The sequence below is a fragment of the Panthera uncia genome, chromosome B1, assembly GCF_023721935.1.
Source record: "Panthera uncia isolate 11264 chromosome B1, Puncia_PCG_1.0, whole genome shotgun sequence".
NCBI classification, from domain to species: Eukaryota; Metazoa; Chordata; class Mammalia; order Carnivora; family Felidae; genus Panthera; species Panthera uncia.
Window position 1 is genome coordinate 173,159,471 of NC_064811.1, and position 21,024 is coordinate 173,180,494.

The following is a 21,024-nucleotide window of genomic DNA, read 5'->3' on the forward strand; positions in this document are numbered from 1 at the left end:
TCTCCTTTAAAGGGTGAATGGTTAAACAAACGGGTATACCTCTGCCATGGAATATCACTCAGCAATAAAAAGCAATAAACTATTAATACAAAAAAAAACATAGATAAATCTCAAGGGAATTATGCTGAGTAAAAAGTAAAACAATTCCTAAAGGTCACATACTGCCCGATTCTTTTTATAGGACATTCTTGAAATGATGAAATTACAGAGATGAAAAGCAAATGAGTTTGCAAGAGTTAAGGACAAAGGAGGACTAAGAGGTGGAGGGGGATACGCAGTTTTATGAAGGCAATGACAAGGATTCCTTGTGGTAATGGGGCTAATCTATATAATCTTAAATACGGTGGTGGTGGATACACACACCTGCACATGTGATAAAATTACACAGGACACCACACACACAAAACTGGGGAAATCTTAAGAAAATGAGTGGATTCCATCAATGTGAATTTCCTGATTGTGATATTGTGCTACAAGATGTTTTACAAGATGTATCATTAGGGAAAAGGCACACAGGATCTCTCTGTATTACTTCTTATAGTATATGAACTTTCAATCATCTAAAAGTTTACACTACGCACTTAAAAAAACTAACACAAACGGGGCACCTGGGTGGCTTAGTCTGTTGAGTGTCCGACTTTGGTTCAGGTCATGACCTCACAGTTCAGGAGTTCGAGCCCCATATCTGGCTCACTGCTCTCAGTGCTGAGCCTGCTTCAGATCCTCTGTCCCTCTCTCTCTGCCCCATCCCCGCTTGCACTCACTCTCAAAAATAAACATTAAAGGGGCACCTGGGTGGCTCAGTCGGTTAAGCGTCCGACTTCAGCTCAGGTCATGATCTCACAGTCTGTGAGTTCGAGCCCCGCATCAGGCTCTGTGCTGACAGCTCAGAGCCTGGAGCCTGTTTCGGATTCTGTGTCTCCCTCTCTCTCTGACCCTCCCCCGTTCATGCTCTATCTATCTCTCTCTGTCTCAAAAATAAATAAATGTTAAAAAAATTTTTTTTTTTTTAAAAATAAACATTAAAAAAAAAAAAAAGCCTGACAAACCTGACAAATAATTACATAAACATTAATCAAGACATTTATATCAGCTGGTAAAACTAGGATGTGAAACTATATAGTTATAAATTCCTTTGCATTTCCAAGCTCTATCAGAAGACTGGTCTTTTCTTCATTGATTTTTTAAGTGGCATTATATATATATATGTAATAAATGTATATATTTATAATATATATTAAAAAATGCAACTCTTAAAGGAAGTGTGTTGTACTCAAATTACAATTTTCTTGATGTATTCAATCACTACCTTTTATTGTAGTACATGATAGCTATGTTCTACTTTGATTATATCTCATTCAAGATAGATCTCACATGATACAGGAAATTAAAATATTTTGAATTGATATATTTGCTATTTTAACTATCATCAGGGAAAAGATTAAGAGGGTCAAGCCCAGAAAGTTCAGAGAACACAGACATATATGCAGGCTACATCCCATATGAACAGGGCTTTGGTAAGCTCTCTTAATAACCACCTACTTTTCTAAACCTGTTGTGTGTGAAAATTTATTCAGTCAATACTTGTTTGCATTTAAAACACCACATGACTGAAAGACGAATATTTGGAATACAACCTACTTTAAGTTGGCTACTTCCTGTAATTCATAAATTAGTTACTTTCTTCAAACACTGCAAAGCGCAGTGCTTATAATGTGTTCTTCCAGTAAGAGTAAGCTTCCACTTTTAAATTTAGATTATCATAGCTTTTCCAATCACAGGAATTTCCAAATCCAGAATACCTTCAATGTATTTAGGCCACAACTAATAATTCCACAGCCTACTACAGGAACTACCTTTCCAGTGAGACGCTATTTGTTCAATTTGATAACCGCCTCTGTCTGTAAACCATTTATGTGGTCATCTGAATCAAGTCAGTATTAAGTTAATATATTACTTATGCGTATGTATAATTATGTAAATAGATGCAGGCGTCTGAAAACTCGGCAGGATTTTTAAGTAGAACTGTATGTGTTGGTCAGGCACAATGGAAGACCTAACAAATGTCAGAAACAAAGAAATGATGAGTGAGGTTTGAGGAGCTGAGAAATAACCTATATTAACAAAAGTAATACATGCTTTACAGATGGATCTAAACTATTTAAAAATGTTAGATATGTAATCTGAACTCCCACAGCACAAACTTTTCAATTACTGTAATGGAAGGAAAATACCACTAAATTGAACCTAGTGGTTTAATTCCCATCTCTGCTTCAAAACTAGCTGTTGAGGGCTTGGACACTGACCTCTCTGAGCCTCCCTTTCCTTATTGAGAAAGTGAAGGTGTAGGACAGTCCGTCTCCAGGTTCCATTCTGACTCCACAGGTCCAGTGAAAGGATGGGTTTTTGGTAAAGGCATTACCAGAATCAAAGGACATCAATCAAGAAGACCTAGTTCTTGCCACTGAGAACTTTTCAATCAAGCCACTGAAATATACACATTTCACTAGATATTTATGTATATTTAAATTGTATTTTTTATTTATGATTCATGTAATAAAACATAGTGACATCGTAAACCACACATTTCAAGAATTCAGCAGAGCTGTCAGCACAAAGCAAGATAAATGGGCTAAAGAGCTACTGATGTGCAGTCAGTTATCACAAACACTGACCTAATGGTCATGATTAAATCTATGTACGCTAACAGAGCACAGTATTTTAAGCACACAAACTCCAGAGCTAGATTGCCTGGATTTGAATCCCAGCTCCAACGACTATTATCTGAATAATCTTAGACAACTTACAAACCAAACAGAGCCTCAGTTTCCTCATCTATAAAATGGGAGATATAAAACTTACCTCATAAGGTTGCTAAGAGGTTTAAATAAGTGACTATTTATTTGTAAAGCATTTAGAAAAGTACCTGACACATTATATAAGTCTTTGTTAAATAAGTAAACAGAGTCCTTCCACTGCTATCTAGTTAACACTTCTTGCTGATGGGGTAGAATAAACACTAAAGAATGAAATTATTCAAATCCAAAAACTTAGAGGACTTCATTTAGCCAGCTGAAGAGACTCTGAAAAGTTACCCATAATAAACAGTATTCTAAAAGTAGCTATTAAATAAAAACCATGGGGCAGCTGGGTGGCTCAGTCGGTTAAGAACCCAACTTCAGTTCAGGTCATGATCTATCTCATAGCTCATGAGTTCGAGCCCCCCATCAGGCTCTGTGCTGACAGCTTGGAGTCTGGAGCCTGTTTCAGATTCAGATTCATATTCTCTCTCTCTCTCTCTCTCTCTCTCTCTCTCTGCCCCTCCCCTGGTTGCATTCTATCTCTCTCAAAAATAAACATTAAATAAATAAGTAAATAAATAAATAACATGACCACTGCGCAAACTGCGTATCATCGAAGACAAATATTTCATTATTAATAGTGGATTTCCAGAGTGAAATGCTGTTATTCACACTACCTCTACCACTTTCACTCCCTTTCAGGAACCTGGAATTCCTTTCCAAGTTTAACATGGTATGCACCTGTGACATAAAGTACTTGTAAAGAGCACAAACCAGTGCATTTTACAGAAACCAGCTCATTATTTTCCATTTTGTGAATTTCAAACAGCTAAGGCAGTTTCCAAAACTGTTCCTTTCCAACTGAGGAAAAATTCTCAAGATTGTCAGAGAACCTGGGGCATGTGAAGGATTGTTCAGAGTGGACATGACTCAACCTGTCGGTGATCTCCCTAGAACCTGGTTGTGCCAGCCCAGCTCTAGCCAGAATACAGACTCAGATATGCACATCTAAAACAGTTATCACAGTTCCAGAGAGTCTGTGCTCTAATATGACCAAATAAAGATACAACCAACATCCCAGATATGCTGTTTTGCCAAAACGTCTCAATTGTTCTTCCAAATGGCTATTCTCCTAACCTATTTATCAAAGTGTAATTTATTTGGCACCTCATGGAAGAATTTCCCTATGTTCTGAATACAACAGAATATAAAACCTCACCAGAAATCTAAGACAATGTATGTATATACCAAACTACAATATACCCATGACTTTAAAAAAAAAATCTTTTTAGTATGCTTAATGCCACATATGATACCTTTTTTTTTTTTTTTTTTTTTTTTGCTACCTGAAATTGTATCACAGGTACTATGAGCCCAGGCAAGAAGACTATGGAACCCTAACCTCATACCCTCCTCCCTCTGACACCATCCAGCTGTAAGCGGTGCTTGGACAACTGGCCCACAACCTTTAGATGACCCTCTAAGGCTAGCACAAGCATCATTTATTTTCTTCCACATGTCTTAATCTGCGGTGGAAAGTACACCGTTCATCAAAAATTTTAGGTTTTATCTGCAGTCACCTTATGGCTCAAAAATTTCTAAAAAACAGAATAAATGTATACATACACACACACACACAAGATTTTAGAAAAGACTATAACAGAACTATTGTTTTTCTGACTTCACAATCAGCACTACTAACAAAATCGGTTTCCTCACCACATAAACATTCCATAAATATTATTCCCTTCTCTTCTGCCACTTTTCTTCCTTCCCTGAGCACTTTCTTGCTCTAATGGGTGAATCTTAACACCACACCTTGCTTAATTCTAGGCTAACAGCCTTTTCTTTCATACTTATTCTTCACTTGTGTAGAAAGGTTACTTCTGGACTTAGAAGCCCAAATCAAGTCTTCTCTTTTGCCAAGGAAGGAGGTTTCTTGCAAGTGCTCCAATTCTCTCCTTCCTTCTTTGAACTCCTGTTGCACTGCTGTACCATAGTCATGTGTCTCATTCTGTTCCCAAACTGCTTCACGGGCTTTAGTTAAGTCCTTCCCAATTAAACCATAAATTCCTTGAGAGCAGATACCGTATCTTATTCACCTATCACTATAATCTTGAATTAGGGATCTAAATCTCCTTAGATTAGGGATCTAAGTTTCCTCCTGCATCTGACATTTAAGAATGATACACTCATCCTGGAGAAAGTCATAATTGGGTAGTATTTAAATTATTGCATAGAAAGGTCAGGTTTTAATTCTAAGAGGAAAAGGCTCCCTTTTTATCTATCCATTAAAAACAATTAAGGGGCACCTGGGTGGCTCAGTTGGTTAAGTGTGGGACTTTGGCTCAGGTAATGATCTGGGGTAGTGAGTTCGAGCCCCGCATCAGGCTCTGTGCTGACAGCTCAGAGCCTGAAGCCTGTTTCGGATTCTGTGTCTCCCTCTCTCTCTGACCCTCCCCCGTTCATGCTCTGTCTCTCTGTCTCAAAAATAAATAAACGCAAAAAAAAAAAAATTAAAAACAAAAACAATTAAGAACTTAAAACCAGGGGCACCTGGGTGGCTCAGTTGGTTAAGCATCCAACTTCAGCTCAGGTCAGGATCTCACAGTCTGTGAGTTGGAGCCCCGCGTCGGGCTCTGTGCTGACAGCTCAGAGTCTGGAGCCTGCTTCAGATTCTGTCTCCCTCTCTCTCTATCCCTCCCCTGGCTCATGCTCTCTCTGTCTCAAAAATAAATAAAAACATTAAAAAAAAAAAAAAAAAAAGAGGGGCGCCTGGGTGGCTCAGTCAGTTGAGCGTCCGAATTAAGCTCAGGTCATGATCTTGCGGTCTGTGAGTTTGAGCCCCGCATCAGGCTCTGTGCTGAGAGCTCAGAGCCTAGAGCTTGCTTTGGATTCTGTGTCTCCCTCTCTCTCTCTCTGCTCCTCCCCTGCTCATGCTCTTTCTGTCAAAAATAAATAAACATTAAAAAAATTAAAAAAAAATTTTTTTAAACCATAAAATTATTTATAAAATATAAGAATTTGAGATCCCAAACTAGGTAACATTACTTAATTTAATCATGGTTTTACACAAATAACAGATTCAGTGGTTTCTAAGACTGTTTCTTAAGTATTACCTTTTTGTCTTAATGTTCAAGATAAAAGGAGGCCTCTAATCCTAAATTAGAGGTCAATTTTGTTTCTTTCTAAAAACCAGGTTTCTGGGGCCCCTGGGTGGATCAGTCAGTTAAGCATCTGATTCTTGGTTTCAGCTCAGGTCATGATCTCACAGTTTCGTGAGTTCGATCCCTGCATCGAGCTCCATGCTGCTTGGGATTCTCGATCTCTCCCTTTCTCTCTGCCCCCCCCCCCCCCCCCCACTCAAGCTGTCTCTGTCACTCTCAAAACAAACAAAAAAAAATTAAAAACCAGGTTTCTTCTGCGAAGTTCAGAAAAGATGGCTCATGAAGTGTTTAACTACAAGGAAAAGGGAGCACCATTTCTCTAAATAGTAATTATTTAGAAGTTTCACCTCTGAGGTTAAAGCACATTCAAGTTTTAAACGTGAGGTTCTTCGATAAGAGATGGCAAATGCCAAGTTTAACCCCACCCCATTCCCTCCACAGATGCTTGCCAAGCACACACTCCTCAAACACTCCTAGATGCTTGTTACTTCACCACCTTAGTTAGATCTATCTCTCCTCTCTCCACAGGTAGAATGGACATACTACTGACCATCTTTAAAGCATTTTCAAAGGAATATAGAAAGCATGAAAGAACTAATCAAGTACTGTTAAATCCCTGACAGACACTATTATACAGTACTTAGTTATCTCCATTTCCGATTTTCAGTAATACTAAACTCACAATCCTGAACTGCTTCTCTCATGCTCTCAGGGCACTATATGTTCAAGAAAACCAAAAGGGAGGCTATTAAGAGCTCCAAAAAATATAATCAGAAAGCTAATCTTCCGGAGAATAGGTCACATAATTCAGTGTTTTACATATGCCTGATCGCAAGAAAGCCCAGACTGTTGGTCAGAAAATAGATCTTACCTCCTGAAATTCTGATTCAGGCTTAGGAGCCTGAATTTTTAACAAGCAACAGATGATTCTCCTGATCAGACATATTTGGGAAACATAACACATCACCAAATCCACAGGAAGGTTTTCTAGTTTTAAAAGAACATACAAACGACATTCAATTATACTTACTCCCAACTGAGATGAGGTTGTGGCCCCTGAAAGCTTCTCACTGCCAAATGCCATAGGGCCTGTTGCGAAGGCATTGCTTGATCTTGGAGCAGAGGTCTTTGAGCCAGACCCAGAGTGAATTTCACACAGGCAGAGAAGAATCAGACCCTTTTGTCTGAGAAACAGATTTGCAATTATATTTTATGAGGTACTCCTGCATTTATTTAGGAGGAAATCACTCAAGCTGTGCTTAAACTAGTGACACAATGAAGTTTTACTATGATCCTTTATTGAAAATATTGAGAGTAATTCTCCTGAGACACTCCCTAAATTTCTGAGATGTTAAAAGTTTGCGGGTGTTTTAAGTAGCCTGAGAAGCAGATCAACGAGCCAATAGGCAAGGAGTGATTAATGAGAACTTACTACTTGTAAGAAGTGGTAAATCAGTATTCAAATTTGTCACATAGAAATTTGTTAAAATGTAGACCGATTCAGCAGATCTAGAGTGGGGCCTGAGATTCTACATTTCTAGCTAGCTGCCAGGTCCACAGACCACGCTAGAAAATTTCTACGGGAAGGATCACCCAAATTTAAATGTGCCTAAGGATGACAGGGACAACACGATTACTTTAAATGAAGATCCTTGGTCTTCATTCCTGGATACTCTGATTAAGAAAGAACAAGACCTTGGAGGCTGCAATCTTAGCAAGAGCTTTAGAGTATACTGCTATAGGCAGTGCATAGAACCCACACTGAGAAATACTACTAGAAAAGTCACAAAGATTAGTAAAGTTTGGTATCTCTTACAGGATAGGGGAAAAAAGAGATCTGTGCCAAACAGCCATGCTTCAAAGACAGTATGAGATACTTGTTAAGAACAGTACTCATAATTTTCCCTAAAAGTTGTAAGACACTGACATTTTGGAGAGGAAGAGATTTTAAAGTTTTAATTAACAAACAATAACTATTAAGTATGAAAAGGACAATTTCTATATAAAAAGCTAAGTATCCCTCATATGATACAAACAAATGCCAGGAGCTAACGTCATGCAGTCTGATATAACAAATGATGGTTTGATGCTAAAAGCTATTTGTCCTGATGTATGTCCCACAGTAAATACTATAAACATCCTGTTGACTGGCAGAAATAGGAGGCACAAAAACCATTTGGCATCTTTACCCAGCATCACCACAGAAGTCAAAGATGACAGAATTACAGGAACTATACAGAAGGAAATGAAAAAACGTACCATTTCTATGCACTAACAGAAAATTCTTGTGAGTAGAGGTGGGGAGAGCTAATAAATTTAGATGCCAACAGTCCTGTTCATCTAGTATCTGGACAAAATGCAAGGATTAATATGTGCTCTAACCTAGCAACTCCCTATCTCTTCTCTGCATGATAGCTAGTATTTTGTTTACTATGGTTTGGATGCCTGTCAATGGTAATGCCCAGTTACAATCATGTCCGCACATCAAACATGAATTAGTCATTCTGTCCTGCTTTCCCATTGGCTGGACTTGACGGACCTTAGTTTCTTGGCCACCTCTGAATAGAGGTAACAGGCCTCTGTGGAACACCCATACTTTTCATAGCTAAGCACTGACGACTGTACAATACATTCTAATCATCACCTTCCTCTTAAGTTCAACCTATAGTGAGTTAGCAGAAATGTAACCTTGTTGAGGCAACTGACAAAAGGGGAAGGTAGAGCACTACAATGTACACCTAAAATTAATGTAACACTTTGGGGCACCTGGGTGGCTCAGTCGGTCGTGTCTGACCTCAGCTCAGATCTCACGGTTTTTGAGTTCAAGCCCCGCATCAGGCTCTGTGCTGACAACTCGGAGCCTGAAGCCTGCTTCAGATTCTGTGTCTCCTCTCTCTACCCCTCCCATGCTCATGCTCTGCTCTCTCAATAATGAATAAACATTAAAATAAATAAGTAAATAAAATTAATGTAACACTGTATGTTAACTATACTGGAATTAAAATTAAAAAGAAAAGAGTAAGGTAGAGTGATATGAAGGAAAAAGCACTGAGAAGGAATTATAAGTTCTATATGCTAGTACTAATAACCTTTGACCACTGCTTCATTCCTGAAAGCTGCTGAGCAGAGATGTAACATCTGAGAAAGTTAGAAATACTAGAACTAAAACAATGATGAAAAAGAAACACGGAACAACTCTATAGTGGTTCCAGATTAATGACCATTCCCAAATCAACACTGCACCCAGCAAACCATTCTGCAGTCCCCAGAAGACAGGAGAGATTTGTAGTATTAACTAACAATTTGACTTTTAAAAACAAAAGGGTGTGGGGCACCTGGGTGGCTTAGCTGGTTAACTGTCCAACTCTTGGTTTAGGCTCAGGTCATGATCTCAGGTTTCACGAGTTTGAGCCCCGCATCAGTCTCCTTGCTGATAGTGTAAAGCCTTCAGAGCTCTCTCTTTGCCCCTCCCCCATGCACGAGTTCTCTCTCAAAAGATGAACTTTTTGCTCCTCCTCTGGCTGCCCTCAGCACGTGTGCCCATCGGCTCTGTTATGGCGACCCACAGCCCCAGCGTTGTGATTAGTGATGATGAACCAGGTTATGACCTAGATTTATTTTGTGTACCTCATCATTACGCTGAGCGTTTGGGAAAGGTGTTTATTTCTCATGGACTAGTTATGGACAGGACTGAGCGTCTTGCCTGAGACATGTTGAAGGAGATGGGTGGCCATCACATCGTAGCCCTCTGTGTGCTCAAGGGGGGCTATAAATTCTTTGCTGACCTGCTGGATTATATCAAAGCATGGAACAGAAATAACGATGGATCCATTCCTATGACTGTAGATTTCATCAGACTGAAGAGCTACTATAATGACCGGTCAACAGGGGACATAAAAGTAATTGGTGGAGATGATCTCTCAACGTTAACTGGAAAGAATGTCTTGATTGTTGAGGATATAATTGATACTGGCGAAACAATGCAAACCTTCCTTGCTCTCCATGGTCAAGCAGCATAATCCAAAGATGGTCAAGGTTGCAAGCTTGCTGGTGAAGAGGACACCTCGAAAAGTGTTGGCTATAAACCAGACATTGTTGGATTTGAAATCCCAGACAAGTTTGTCGTAGGATATGCCCTTGACTACAATGAATACTTCAGGGCCTCGAATCACATTTGTGTCATTAGTGAAACTGGAAAAGCAAAATACAAAGCCTAAGATGAGATTTCAAGTTGAGTTTGGAAGCACCTGGAGTCCCCTTGGAATCACCAGTCCCATGTTCTAGTTCTGTGGCCAGCTGCCCAGTAGAGCTTTTTGCATGTATCTCCTAAGGATTTTATCTGTTTTGTATTTTAGAAATGTCAGTTGCTGCATTCTGAAGTCTTTATTTGCACTATAAGCATACAGACTATCAGTTCCCTTTGAGTGGACTGTTTGATTTGTGAATGAAAAATCTCTTAAACCACACCACTATTGAATGAAAATAATGAAATTGTATCTGTAAGAAACATTTAAAGAGATGATATATTAGTTTTTTAATTGGTATTTTAACTTTTATACATTCAGGAAAGAACAGAAGTGACTGAATATTGGCAATTATACTACTGTGTATTTAGAAGAGGAAGAAACAGTCAGTTTTCCTATCAGTGACAGCATCTAAGGTATTGTTGTGTTGGATAAGCCATACGTCCTGGAATTATTTTACTGTTTCAATAGTATCAACTGTATTTTCTCACTTGTTCAGATTATTTCTGGTGAATCTTTGTCAACAGTTCTTTTATTTATTTATTTTTTAACGTTTATTTATTTTTGAGACAGAGAGAGACAGAGCGTGAATGGGGGAGGGGCAGAGAGAGAGGGAGACACAGAATCGGAAGCAGGCTCCAGGCTCTGAGCCATCAGCCCAGAGCCCGATGCGGGGCTCAAACTCACAGACCGCGAGATCGTGACCTGAGCTGAAGTCGGCCGCTTAACCGACTGAGCCCCCCAGGCGCCCCTGTCAACAGTTCTTTTAAATACAAATCAGCAAATTCCAGAAAACTTTACCACATTTTGAACTGTTCAGTGTAAAAATCCTTACAATAAAGGCCGTCTCTTTAAAAAATAAATAAATAAATGAACTTCTAAAAATTAAAATAATAGGGCACCTGGGTGGCTCAGTTGGTTAACTGACTCTTGATTTCAACTCAGGTCATGATTGAGCCCTGGGTCAGGCTCTATGCTGATGGTGCAGAGCTTGCTTGGGATTCATATTCATTCTCTCTCTCTCTCTCTCTCTCTCTCCCCGCCCCCCCCTCAAAATAAAAATAAATATTAAACAATTTAAAAACAAGTGGGTTAAATACCTCCAGAAATAAAATTAGACCCCAAAAGCCACAGAAATCCCCAGTCTCTCGCTCGTTCTTCATTCTCATCATATACATCCATCACCAACAGACTGTTTCTTGTTGGGACACTCTTGTAAAATGGCAGTTTTCCCTGAGAAAAGACACTAGCCTCATTCACACCTCTAGAGAGCCTGAAATAATGGGAACTATTTCCAAAGAGAAAACTGTTTGGGGGGAGGGGGGGATAATAATCTACATCTATCAGAATCTTAACTTAGTTCCTGCACAAGGCATTCTTGCTTTGCTTGACAGACAACCTTCACACAACCTATACCAAAAACACCCACTAAATAACGAAAGACATTTCCGTCTTGCCTAATCAATAAAACCCCAGGAGTACAGACCCTGTGTCAGTGGCAGAATACCTGATCTACATCATTTTATAAGTGAAGTTTATCAGACAGAAGGTTAGGAAAGTATGAAAAAGAAATCTCCTGAGGCTTACGGCACTGGGACGGCAGGTGTAAATCTAAAGACTTCAGGAGCCCAAGCCAGTGAAACATGTTGTGGCCTGCCTACTTCTGTTACAGAACAGGTTATGAAAAAAACCTGCTATGTTATAGGCGCCCAGGGCCTGTTCAAGACCCCAACATTTCTTTTGGCATGCAAGTGATTATTCTACCTCCAGGGCTTTTAAAACACTCTACTTTTAAACAAATATTAAAATGCTGGCTAGTTACCATACTTATTGATGTTTTCTACTCATTTTAATATATGCAGTAGGGTTTTTGCTAAAGAAATACACCTGCCTTTCATCAGGGAGTATCATAAAAGGCTAAGGAAAAATAACTTCACTCCAAAGTTTTTCTATTTTTAAATGAAATGTTTTCCCTCGGTTTAAGAAAACATTTTTACTGCTTTCAGGCAATGAGAAACCAAATCAAACCATAAGTGACAGACCAATTAATAGCTACACTTACCCATGTTGTTACGGAAGGCCATGCCAGCCAGCATTTATAACTCCTGTTATTTTTTCATAGTACTGCAGTTCTGGAAATATTATGCAGAATTTTATGTGATGACTTCTATAATCCAAGTACCACAAATCCCAAGGCAGGAACTGGGACTGAAGATCTCAGCTGGGTGGAAAGAAACTACCAAAAGCTACCATTCACTGGCCACCTGGGACTTCCCAGCCAACATCACAGGTATGGGCATGGGGTTCTGCTCACTCTCTAGCCCCTACCACTGTGGGTGGTGCAGTGGCCACCCACAGTGTCTGTCCTACCTTCCTCCTCAAAGTCTAGTTCTGGGTGTTAGGGAATAAAAGCAAACAGAGTTTGTAACCATCCAGAGTTGCCACCAGACTAAGATAAGGATACCTGGAAGAGAATATTAATCCCAAAGTTGTCCATCTATAAATTCATTTCATGCTGAACTGTTTAATTATTGTTTCTTAGGAACTACCATACAAGGGATTGAATATTCTACCTCCAGGGCTTTTAAAGCAGTGTATTTTAAAACAAATATTAAAACACTGACTAGTCCTCATACTTCCTGATTGTAAAGTGACTAGATAGAACAATTTAAATTTTGTAATTTTAACCCATTCTCCTACCCGTTGTTTTAAGAGGAAAGTTATTTGGGAGAAGGAAACCATGTCTTAATTTATTTTGATGTGGCAACCTGCTTTCCATCTGCGTCTCTTGTAATACCTCCATTTGTTTAAAAGCAAGATAAACTGTTCTTTAACAAGGTTTGGAGCCCTGCTTCTAAACAGGACATCCTAGTTGACTTAGAGTGTAACTAAATGTAAATTGTAATTTTTCATGATTTTCTGTTGAAACCAAATTCTGCCCATAAAACCGTATACTCTGGTCCTGAAGGAGTTCTTTCTAAAACAATGGAAAAGTACTAAAGAGACTATCAGAGAAGCATAAACTCCCTAGAATCTGGCCTCCTCGTCACATCTGAATAATTCTGCTCCTCCCTGAGGCCCAGTTTCTCCCTATGTGGGGTGGAGGCAACAATGCTGCTTCTGTCTCCTGAGAGGAAGTGGTGTGTGAAGAGGACAGACTTGATGGCCTACTAAGAGCCACAGGGAGAAAGGGGACATTATTCAAGTTGCTTCAAGATATCAGAACATATTCTTAGCCCCACAGGAAGGACCAAGTCAGAAAATATCACGTTAGAGGTTTCCTATTTTAACTAAAAACTCAAGTTTTAAAATGCTACAAAGTTTGTCGTTCGCATTTTCCTTTCTCTTTATTTCTTTTCTTTGACTCTTGATCAGGCTCAAAAAATTTAAGGAATAGATGCCAGAATGGTAAACTATTCAAAAGCCTGATAATGTGGAATTAGCACTGCTCTAGAAACCATTTTTCCCTGGCAAAAGTCACCTGTCATTCTTCTCCAGCATTACTACCTGAATGAATATAAACACAATGTGCCATATCCCCAATTTCTGAGGAGATTTTTAAAAAATGTTTGTGTGTGTGTGTACGTGCGTGTGTGTGCAAGAGATAGAGAGAAACACGCATGCACAAGTGGAGGAGGGGCAGAGAGAGAGGGAGACAGAGGGTCCAAAGCAGACTCCCCCTCTGTCAGTGGAGAGCCGGATGCAAAGCTCCACCAATGAGAATGAAACTCACCAATGCTTAACTAAGCCACCAGGTGCCCCCCCCCCACCCCCCAGTTTCTAAGCCTAACTTCAACTCCAGAGAACACGCAGGAGGGATGATAGACAAGATAAACAATGGATAGAAAAACCTATTCCTATGAGTATGGTCTCACAGAATTTCGATTAGACATGGGGAAGAAATGAAGAGTATATAGAGTTGTATACAATAGTTGCCAAACATTACAAGCATTTTATTACATGCATTTAATCTGAACTTCAACCAGATAAACTAGGTCTTCTCTCTGTCCCAGTTTTATACACGAGGAAACTGAGGCTCAGAAAGCTTAAGTAACTTGTAACAAACTATAAAGTGACAGAGCCAAGACTCGAACCTTAAACTTTCAAAATCTGACTCCTGAAGTCGAGGCCTGTATACCATTACACCTATTTCTACCCACTGTTCTCTATACTTTTCCAAATTCTTACCAATTTCTACCAGCCACCCCCTCTTCTTCAGCACTGCTGCTTCCATTTCAAATTCTATACTTGATAAGGTGCCTTGATGCCTTGACTTGAACTTGAGAGGCAATGTAGTAAAGAGGTGGAAGGAATAGAAAGGGAGCTGATTTTAAGACTAGTACTGAAAAGAGTAAGAGAGTTGATCCTCATGGCAATGGTAGGAAGAGCACAGGGGCCAAACCCTGGAAAGACGTCACTTTGCAACCATCTTGTGGTGTTCCACCAAGAACGTTAGGCTGTACGTTATGCCGTGCAAAGCAGGACCTTCATACATGCTTAATACTACAGCATTAACACAGTATGCGGAAAAACGGGCACAGGTTAACTAACTTCTGTTTCACTGACCTACACCACATTAGTTAAATCCTAGTGTTCTAATTAACAGAAAAGAATTACACGAAAGTCATCTATAGCCAGAAAATAGATCCTTTTTTTAAAATGTTTCATTCTGAATTCAGCAGTGGACACTGTCATCGTAAACCACTTCAGTTGTTTCCTTATCTTGGCAGAACCCACTTACTTCTAACAGCATGTGTATGTGTTCTCACACAAAATCTAGGAACACCAGAAGACTATGGCTTTCGGGCAAAAGGACAAAATGAACTAAGAGGCTTTTGAAATCTCCTGTTTATATCAGGGAGCGGTCTATAATTCATCATCTGGCAAAAAAATGTAATCACAAATGAAGTATGTGACACTTATATTAACAGCAATGTTTAAAATTTCCCTCAAATAAATGCTATATAACATTCTTTTTTAAATGATGTAGACCTATATTGCAGATATAGAGTTGTCCACGATACACTGCTAAGTTAAAAACACCATACAGGTAAAATTTTGTATACTGACACAATGAAGTTCTAAAAGTATCTCAATGAAAGTCAGATGCAGGACTTTTATTTTTTAACCTTTAGTTTTTTTGTTTTTTTGTTTTTTTTTTCCACCATGTATTTCTTAAGAATTAGGAAATCTCTCCATGTGTGACCAATTGGAAGGAAATTCTTCTGGGCTATCCAAGAGTTGCACTTTATGGATCCCAATGGTTGTACAGTGGGTGAATCTTTTCTTATTTTGGTAAATATTGGTAACGATGACTATCCACAGTTAACTAAACACTGCATACAATATACACTTTAGTAAGAACTGCCTGTTTTCTCCAATATCTATTCTTCCTATTTCAGATTTTAGCTGGGCACACAATTTCTCCAACTCCCTTACTAGGATTATATTGCCAAGGTCTGACCAATGATGTGATGTGCTGCCTGCAAGTTCTAAGTTGTGCCTACATAACGGGAGCATTTCTTCCCTCTTTGCTGTTGTCGAGACAATATGATGGTGGGAACTGGAGCAGCTATCTTAGACCATATGATGAAAGCTACCTGTTAAAGATGGCAGAACAACAATATAGAGTCCCTGTCGAATACAGACCCACATACCTACCATGAACCACTATCCTAGACTTTCAGGTGAGAGAAAAAGGTCTATTATGTTTAAGCCACATTTTGTTTTTTGTTGCTGCAGTCAATATCCTACTGCATGCATGTGCATATACATACCCCAGGAAGTTATTCTCAGGCTACAACTAAATATCATCCCTTTTTTAAACGTAAGTTTATTAAGCTGAGGACTGAAAAATTAACCTAACTCTGCTAAATCTTTAAATAAAAAACAGAAAAAGCTGGGGAAACTGGGGAGCCTGGGTGGCTCAGTCAGTTGAGCATCTGACTTCGGCTCGGGTCATGATCTAGCAGTCCATGAGTTCAAGCCCTGAGTCGCATCGGGCTCTGTGCTGACAGCTCAGAGCCTGGCATGCTTCATTCACATTCTGTGTCTCCCTCTCTCTCTGACCCTCCCCTGCTTGCATGTTCTCTATCTCTCAAAAATAAACATAAGAAAAAAAAGAAAACAGAAGAATCTAAAATATCTTATTTTTTTAGTTAACCTCCTTGGTTTCTGAGTAGCTAGTTTGAAACAAAAATGCCTCCCCCTTATCAATTGCTGGCCTTGTTTCTTACTTGTGAAAGGAGTAAAAGATTGAAAATATTGGGAGACTGCTAAAAATAAAATGTACTAACTGACCTAATCTACCTCATGAATTAACCACAATGAAAGTTAAAGTAAATTAGAAGTTACTAAACACAATATAAAATCACCTTTAAAATTAATATACCACATTACTGTAATATGAAACAGTAACACATTAGTTTATATTAAAAAACAACAACAACAACAAGGTTTACTTCAAGCAGGTGTTCTTTGGCAATTGTGAACTATCCAAATTATGTTTAGTGTGTCATATTGGTATGTTTCAACTGATTTCACTGCCGCTTTAACAAAATCCTCACACAAATACATTTATAGAGAAACTGAAGAGGCATGGGCAGCTCAGTCAGTTAAGCAGCCAACTTCAGCACAGGTCATGATCTCACAGTTTGTGGGTTCAAGCCCCACATCATGCTCTGTGCTCACAGCCTAGAGCCTGGATACTGCTTCAGATTCTATCTCCCTCTCTCTGCCCCTCCCTGGCTCATGATCTATTTTCTGTCTCTCAGAAGTAAATAAAAATGTTAAAGGAAGGAAGGAAGGAAGGAAGGAAGGAAGGAAGGAAGAGGAGGGACTGGGTGGCTCAGTCCGTTAAGCGTCCAACTTCGGCTCAGGTCATGATCTCACAGCTCATGAGTTTTGAGCCCCACGTCAGGCTCTGTGCAGACAGCTCAGAGCCTGGAGCCTGCTTTGGATTCTGTGTCTCCCTCTCTTTCTGCTTGCGCACTATCTCTCTCTCAAAAATAAACATTAAAAAAAAAATTAAAAAAAAAACAACAAAATCATAAATGTTAGGGAGAAAGAAAAACCTAAAAACCTCAATTATCTGCTTTCCTAGAGAAAATAATTCTTTTTAGGAACATATGGATTACTGATTTACAGGTAAAGACAGAATTTATAGTTCAGACAACAGGTTAACAAACTAATCTAGAAGAAGTTATTCTCTTGAAATATCTAAATACCTATGTCTTTACTTTTGTCAAGGACTATTCCTTTCAGACATAAATATAACATTTCCCTTGAAATGTTAAATTTGTCCTTTTATAGAGTATACAGTTTCTGCTTCCAGTATCTGGTTATCTTGTTATTCTTTCAAACATTTCCACATTCTCCTTCTGGTCAAGCTTCAACCAGATAACACGTGTATTAGGTAGACAAAGAAGATGAAAATCTAAAGGTCAAATTATTTCCTACTATAAGAGCTTTAATAGAGTCTCAAAAGGTTTTAATAGGATAAGATGTACCAGATTTTCAGGCCAATCATAACACAGCCATGAGTTCACACAAAATATCTAACCCCACAGACATAAACTCAGGAGGCTCCTCCCTTTGGACAAGAAAGCTAAAATCTTAGCAGTGCTTAAGTTCCTTTAAACTTAAGGTTTTCTACACCACTAGATGTCCCAGAAATGATCCATCAGCAGCAAAGCAGATCAAAAGATTAAGATCCACAGGGTGGCTTTCTCTGTGTGCATAATTTAAGGTGAAACTAAGAGAGGCAAGTCAAGGCAAAAGCCACAAGTGACAACAACAAAACATTTCAGAAGTTATTTAAAATCTTTGAAGATGTACTTAAAGATCTTCTATGAGGAAGTAGGAAAGGCAAAGTGGAGTTAAGAGGAACAGAGAACTTTTATGTTCCACCTCATCCTCTTTCTTGTTCTTCTACAACTGGAAGAGTAGACTTGAAACCCAAATGCAATAGTAATATGTGAAAAATACATATGGTTACGCGTGGCTGCCTACCTTGTCCACTTTAAACTACAAAGATTTAACGTCTATTTAACATTCTTATAAATAATGGCAAACCAAAAGTTATAAAGTATAGGAAGAAATCAGTTTTGCACCTAACATTTACATGGTGTTTACAAATGCTTTGTACATGTGAATCCACAAACCCTAATCCACAATTCCAAAATCTAAAAGCTCTCAAAGTCGAATTCGAGTTGAAAAGAGAGAGGTTGTATGTGCAAACTCAATGGGTGGCAAAGCAGAACCTGAAGTGTTTACTTATGGTCTTAATTTATCCCACTCAGTGTTAACTATTTGCTTTACTACAGACATAATGTGCTTAATTATTAAAGTGCTACCTTAACCTCACTGTGCTTATTATCTTTGGGTTACGTACTGTGTCATCTTTCAAAATCTGAAAGATTCTGAAGCACCTGGGTGCTCAGTTGGTTAAACGTCCAACTTCAGCTCAGGTCATGATCTCACAGTTCATGAGTTCAAGCCCCACGTCAGGCTCTGTGCTGACAGTTCAGAGCCTGGAGCCTGCTTCCAATTCTGTGTCTCCCTTTTTCTCTGCTCCTCCCCTGCTCACTCTGTCTCTCTCTCAAAAATAAATAAACATTAAAAAAAAAATTTTTTTTTTAATTTGAAAGATTCTGAAGCACATCTGGTCCTGAGGATTTCAGGTAAGGAAGTGTAGACCTGTATGAATTCAATTACCCCTACCACAAACCTGTGAGATAGAAGCTATTTTTCAAATGAGGAAACAGAGGGTTAAAGAACCCACCCAAGGTAAAAAAGATGATTAAGTATTACAGCAACTCCAACAGTTCAAAGCCTGCATTCTTAACCATTACCTATGCAGACTTTTCCTTCTACATTACATAGATGAGATTTTTGGTTTTCCAGCCATAATTAACAAAATTAATGCAGAAATCCTTTTATTTTTTTCAATCTTTTAAAAAACCATCGTTATGCTTCAGAAAAAAAGTAATATATTTTAAGGTAAAAAAACAACTTTGGACACACTCTAATATTTTTAAAACCACCAACATCCTCCAGCACATTCCTCCAGATGCAGGTCGTGAGTCAACAGAACATTAAGTGTCACAACTGTCCTCCCTACTGAGGAGCTGCTGCTAGCATTATGAACAAAGGTGTCCAAGGACAATACCATGGTTAAAAAAAAAAAAAAAAAAAAGGTTATAGTGTACAAAAAATTAATTAAGAGTCATCTCAACAGCAAGGTGGGCTAATCGCCAAATCGTTCTATAGCCTTTCCCAAAAGTCCCGGTTCAGTCACTCCCATCACTCAAAATGCCATCCTCTCACCTTTCCCTCCTCCGGTTTCACGAATCTTAAATACAACCCTTGCAAGTATTTGGGTTCTCTGCGCCCCACAACCTTCTCCCAACATGGCGCAGGCTGAGGCGAAGCTACCGGAAGTGGGGCTGCGCGCCAGATCCAGATCGGGCTTCCACCTCTGCGGTTGGCTCCTCCCAGAAGGCAGTGTCGGTGGGAGGAAGACAAAAGCCGGCAAAGAGATGAAGACCTGAGACTCAGCCTCACTGTTAACAAGACAGGAAGTGTTCCAGGAAGACGCAGGGTTGAGGGTGGAGGATGTGGGAAATGCAATTAAAATGGACAAAGGGGCGCCTGGGTGGCTCAGTCGGTTGAGCGTCCAAACTTCGGCTCAGGTCATGATCTCACAGCTCGTGGGTTCGAGACCCGCGTCGGGCTCTGTGCTGACAGCTGGGAGCCTGGAGCCTGCTTCTGTCTCTGTGTCTCCCTCTCTCTCTGCCCCTAACCCACTCACATTTTGTCGATCTCAAAAATAAACAAACATTAAAAAAAATTTTTTTAATAAATAAAAAAAAATAAAATGGACAAGGATGTGGGTGCCTGGGTGGCTCAGTATGTTAAACTTCCCAATCTTGGTTTTGGCTCAGGTCATGATCTCACGATTGAGGAGATGGAGTTCCCAGTTAGGCTCTGCGTTGACAGAATGGGATTCTGTCTCCCCTCTTTCTCTGCCCCACCCATTCTCTTTCTCAAAATAAACAAAGTTAAAAACAAAACAAAACAAAAAAAAAAAGCACCAGGCTGTGACTCGCCAAGAATGTTTACAGAAACAAGATAAAGCGCCACCAAATCAGCATTCTGCAGCTGCCAGTCAGAGGAGAGGGGGTGAGGGAGGAAAACCTTCCAGTGACATGGTAGTGTTACAAAATGCAGGGCAATGGTGAAAAGCCACTAAAGATCTGGAGAGGCAGAGAATAAGAAAAATGTAGTGTAAAGAATCTAAAATGTTTTGTATATTTTGGCTTATTTATGCCTATATCACCAGCGGGAACATTTGGCATATTAAAGGTCCAAGAAAGTATCCTCTAAAATTGTTAGTCCCTGCATGTTCTTTGGTCAGAACTTACCAGCGATCTTCTATACAAGTTTACTTGATTCTCTAATGATCTGTAGTCAGCATGAGGCAGACTATAAAGTTCTTTCTGATACAATATTAAGACAATACAGAAAATAAAAAACTAACACTGATGACAGATCTATCAAACATAAAATACTGGATTTTTTTTTCTCTTTTTGAAGGGTTCATCTCTCAGATTTAACAGCAAGGAATCACTTTGCTACTAAAGACTTTGAAACAAAGAAAGGATGGAAATTAGGCATTATGATGGAAGAAGTGAAATACTAGAGAGCTGAGTAGATCCACCATCTTATCCATCTTCCTGGACTGTACAGTATCTGGAACATTTCCATAAATGGGCAAGAAACACCCTGGTGCATCGACTATATAGGTATACC

General features: G+C 39.2%; 1 protein-coding gene and 1 pseudogene across 3 annotated transcripts in view; one reads left to right on the top strand and one right to left on the bottom strand.

Moving 5' to 3' along the window:
- The window catches only part of RBPMS (RNA binding protein, mRNA processing factor), a 167,899-nt gene that overhangs the window by 102,680 nt on the left and 44,195 nt on the right, over nt 1-21,024 (bottom strand). The window contains exon 1 of one of the 3 annotated variants that reach the window (XM_049632518.1): nt 6,999-7,152. The exons of the other annotated variants lie outside the window; for them this stretch is intronic. Within the exon in view, the coding sequence (XP_049488475.1) occupies nt 6,999-7,052 (54 nt within the window). The 5' untranslated portion in view covers nt 7,053-7,152. Of the gene's footprint in view, nt 1-6,998; nt 7,153-21,024 lie in introns of those variants that run through there. 3 annotated transcript variants of the gene reach the window in all.
- LOC125923873 (hypoxanthine-guanine phosphoribosyltransferase-like) lies at nt 9,134-11,223 on the top strand (annotated as a pseudogene).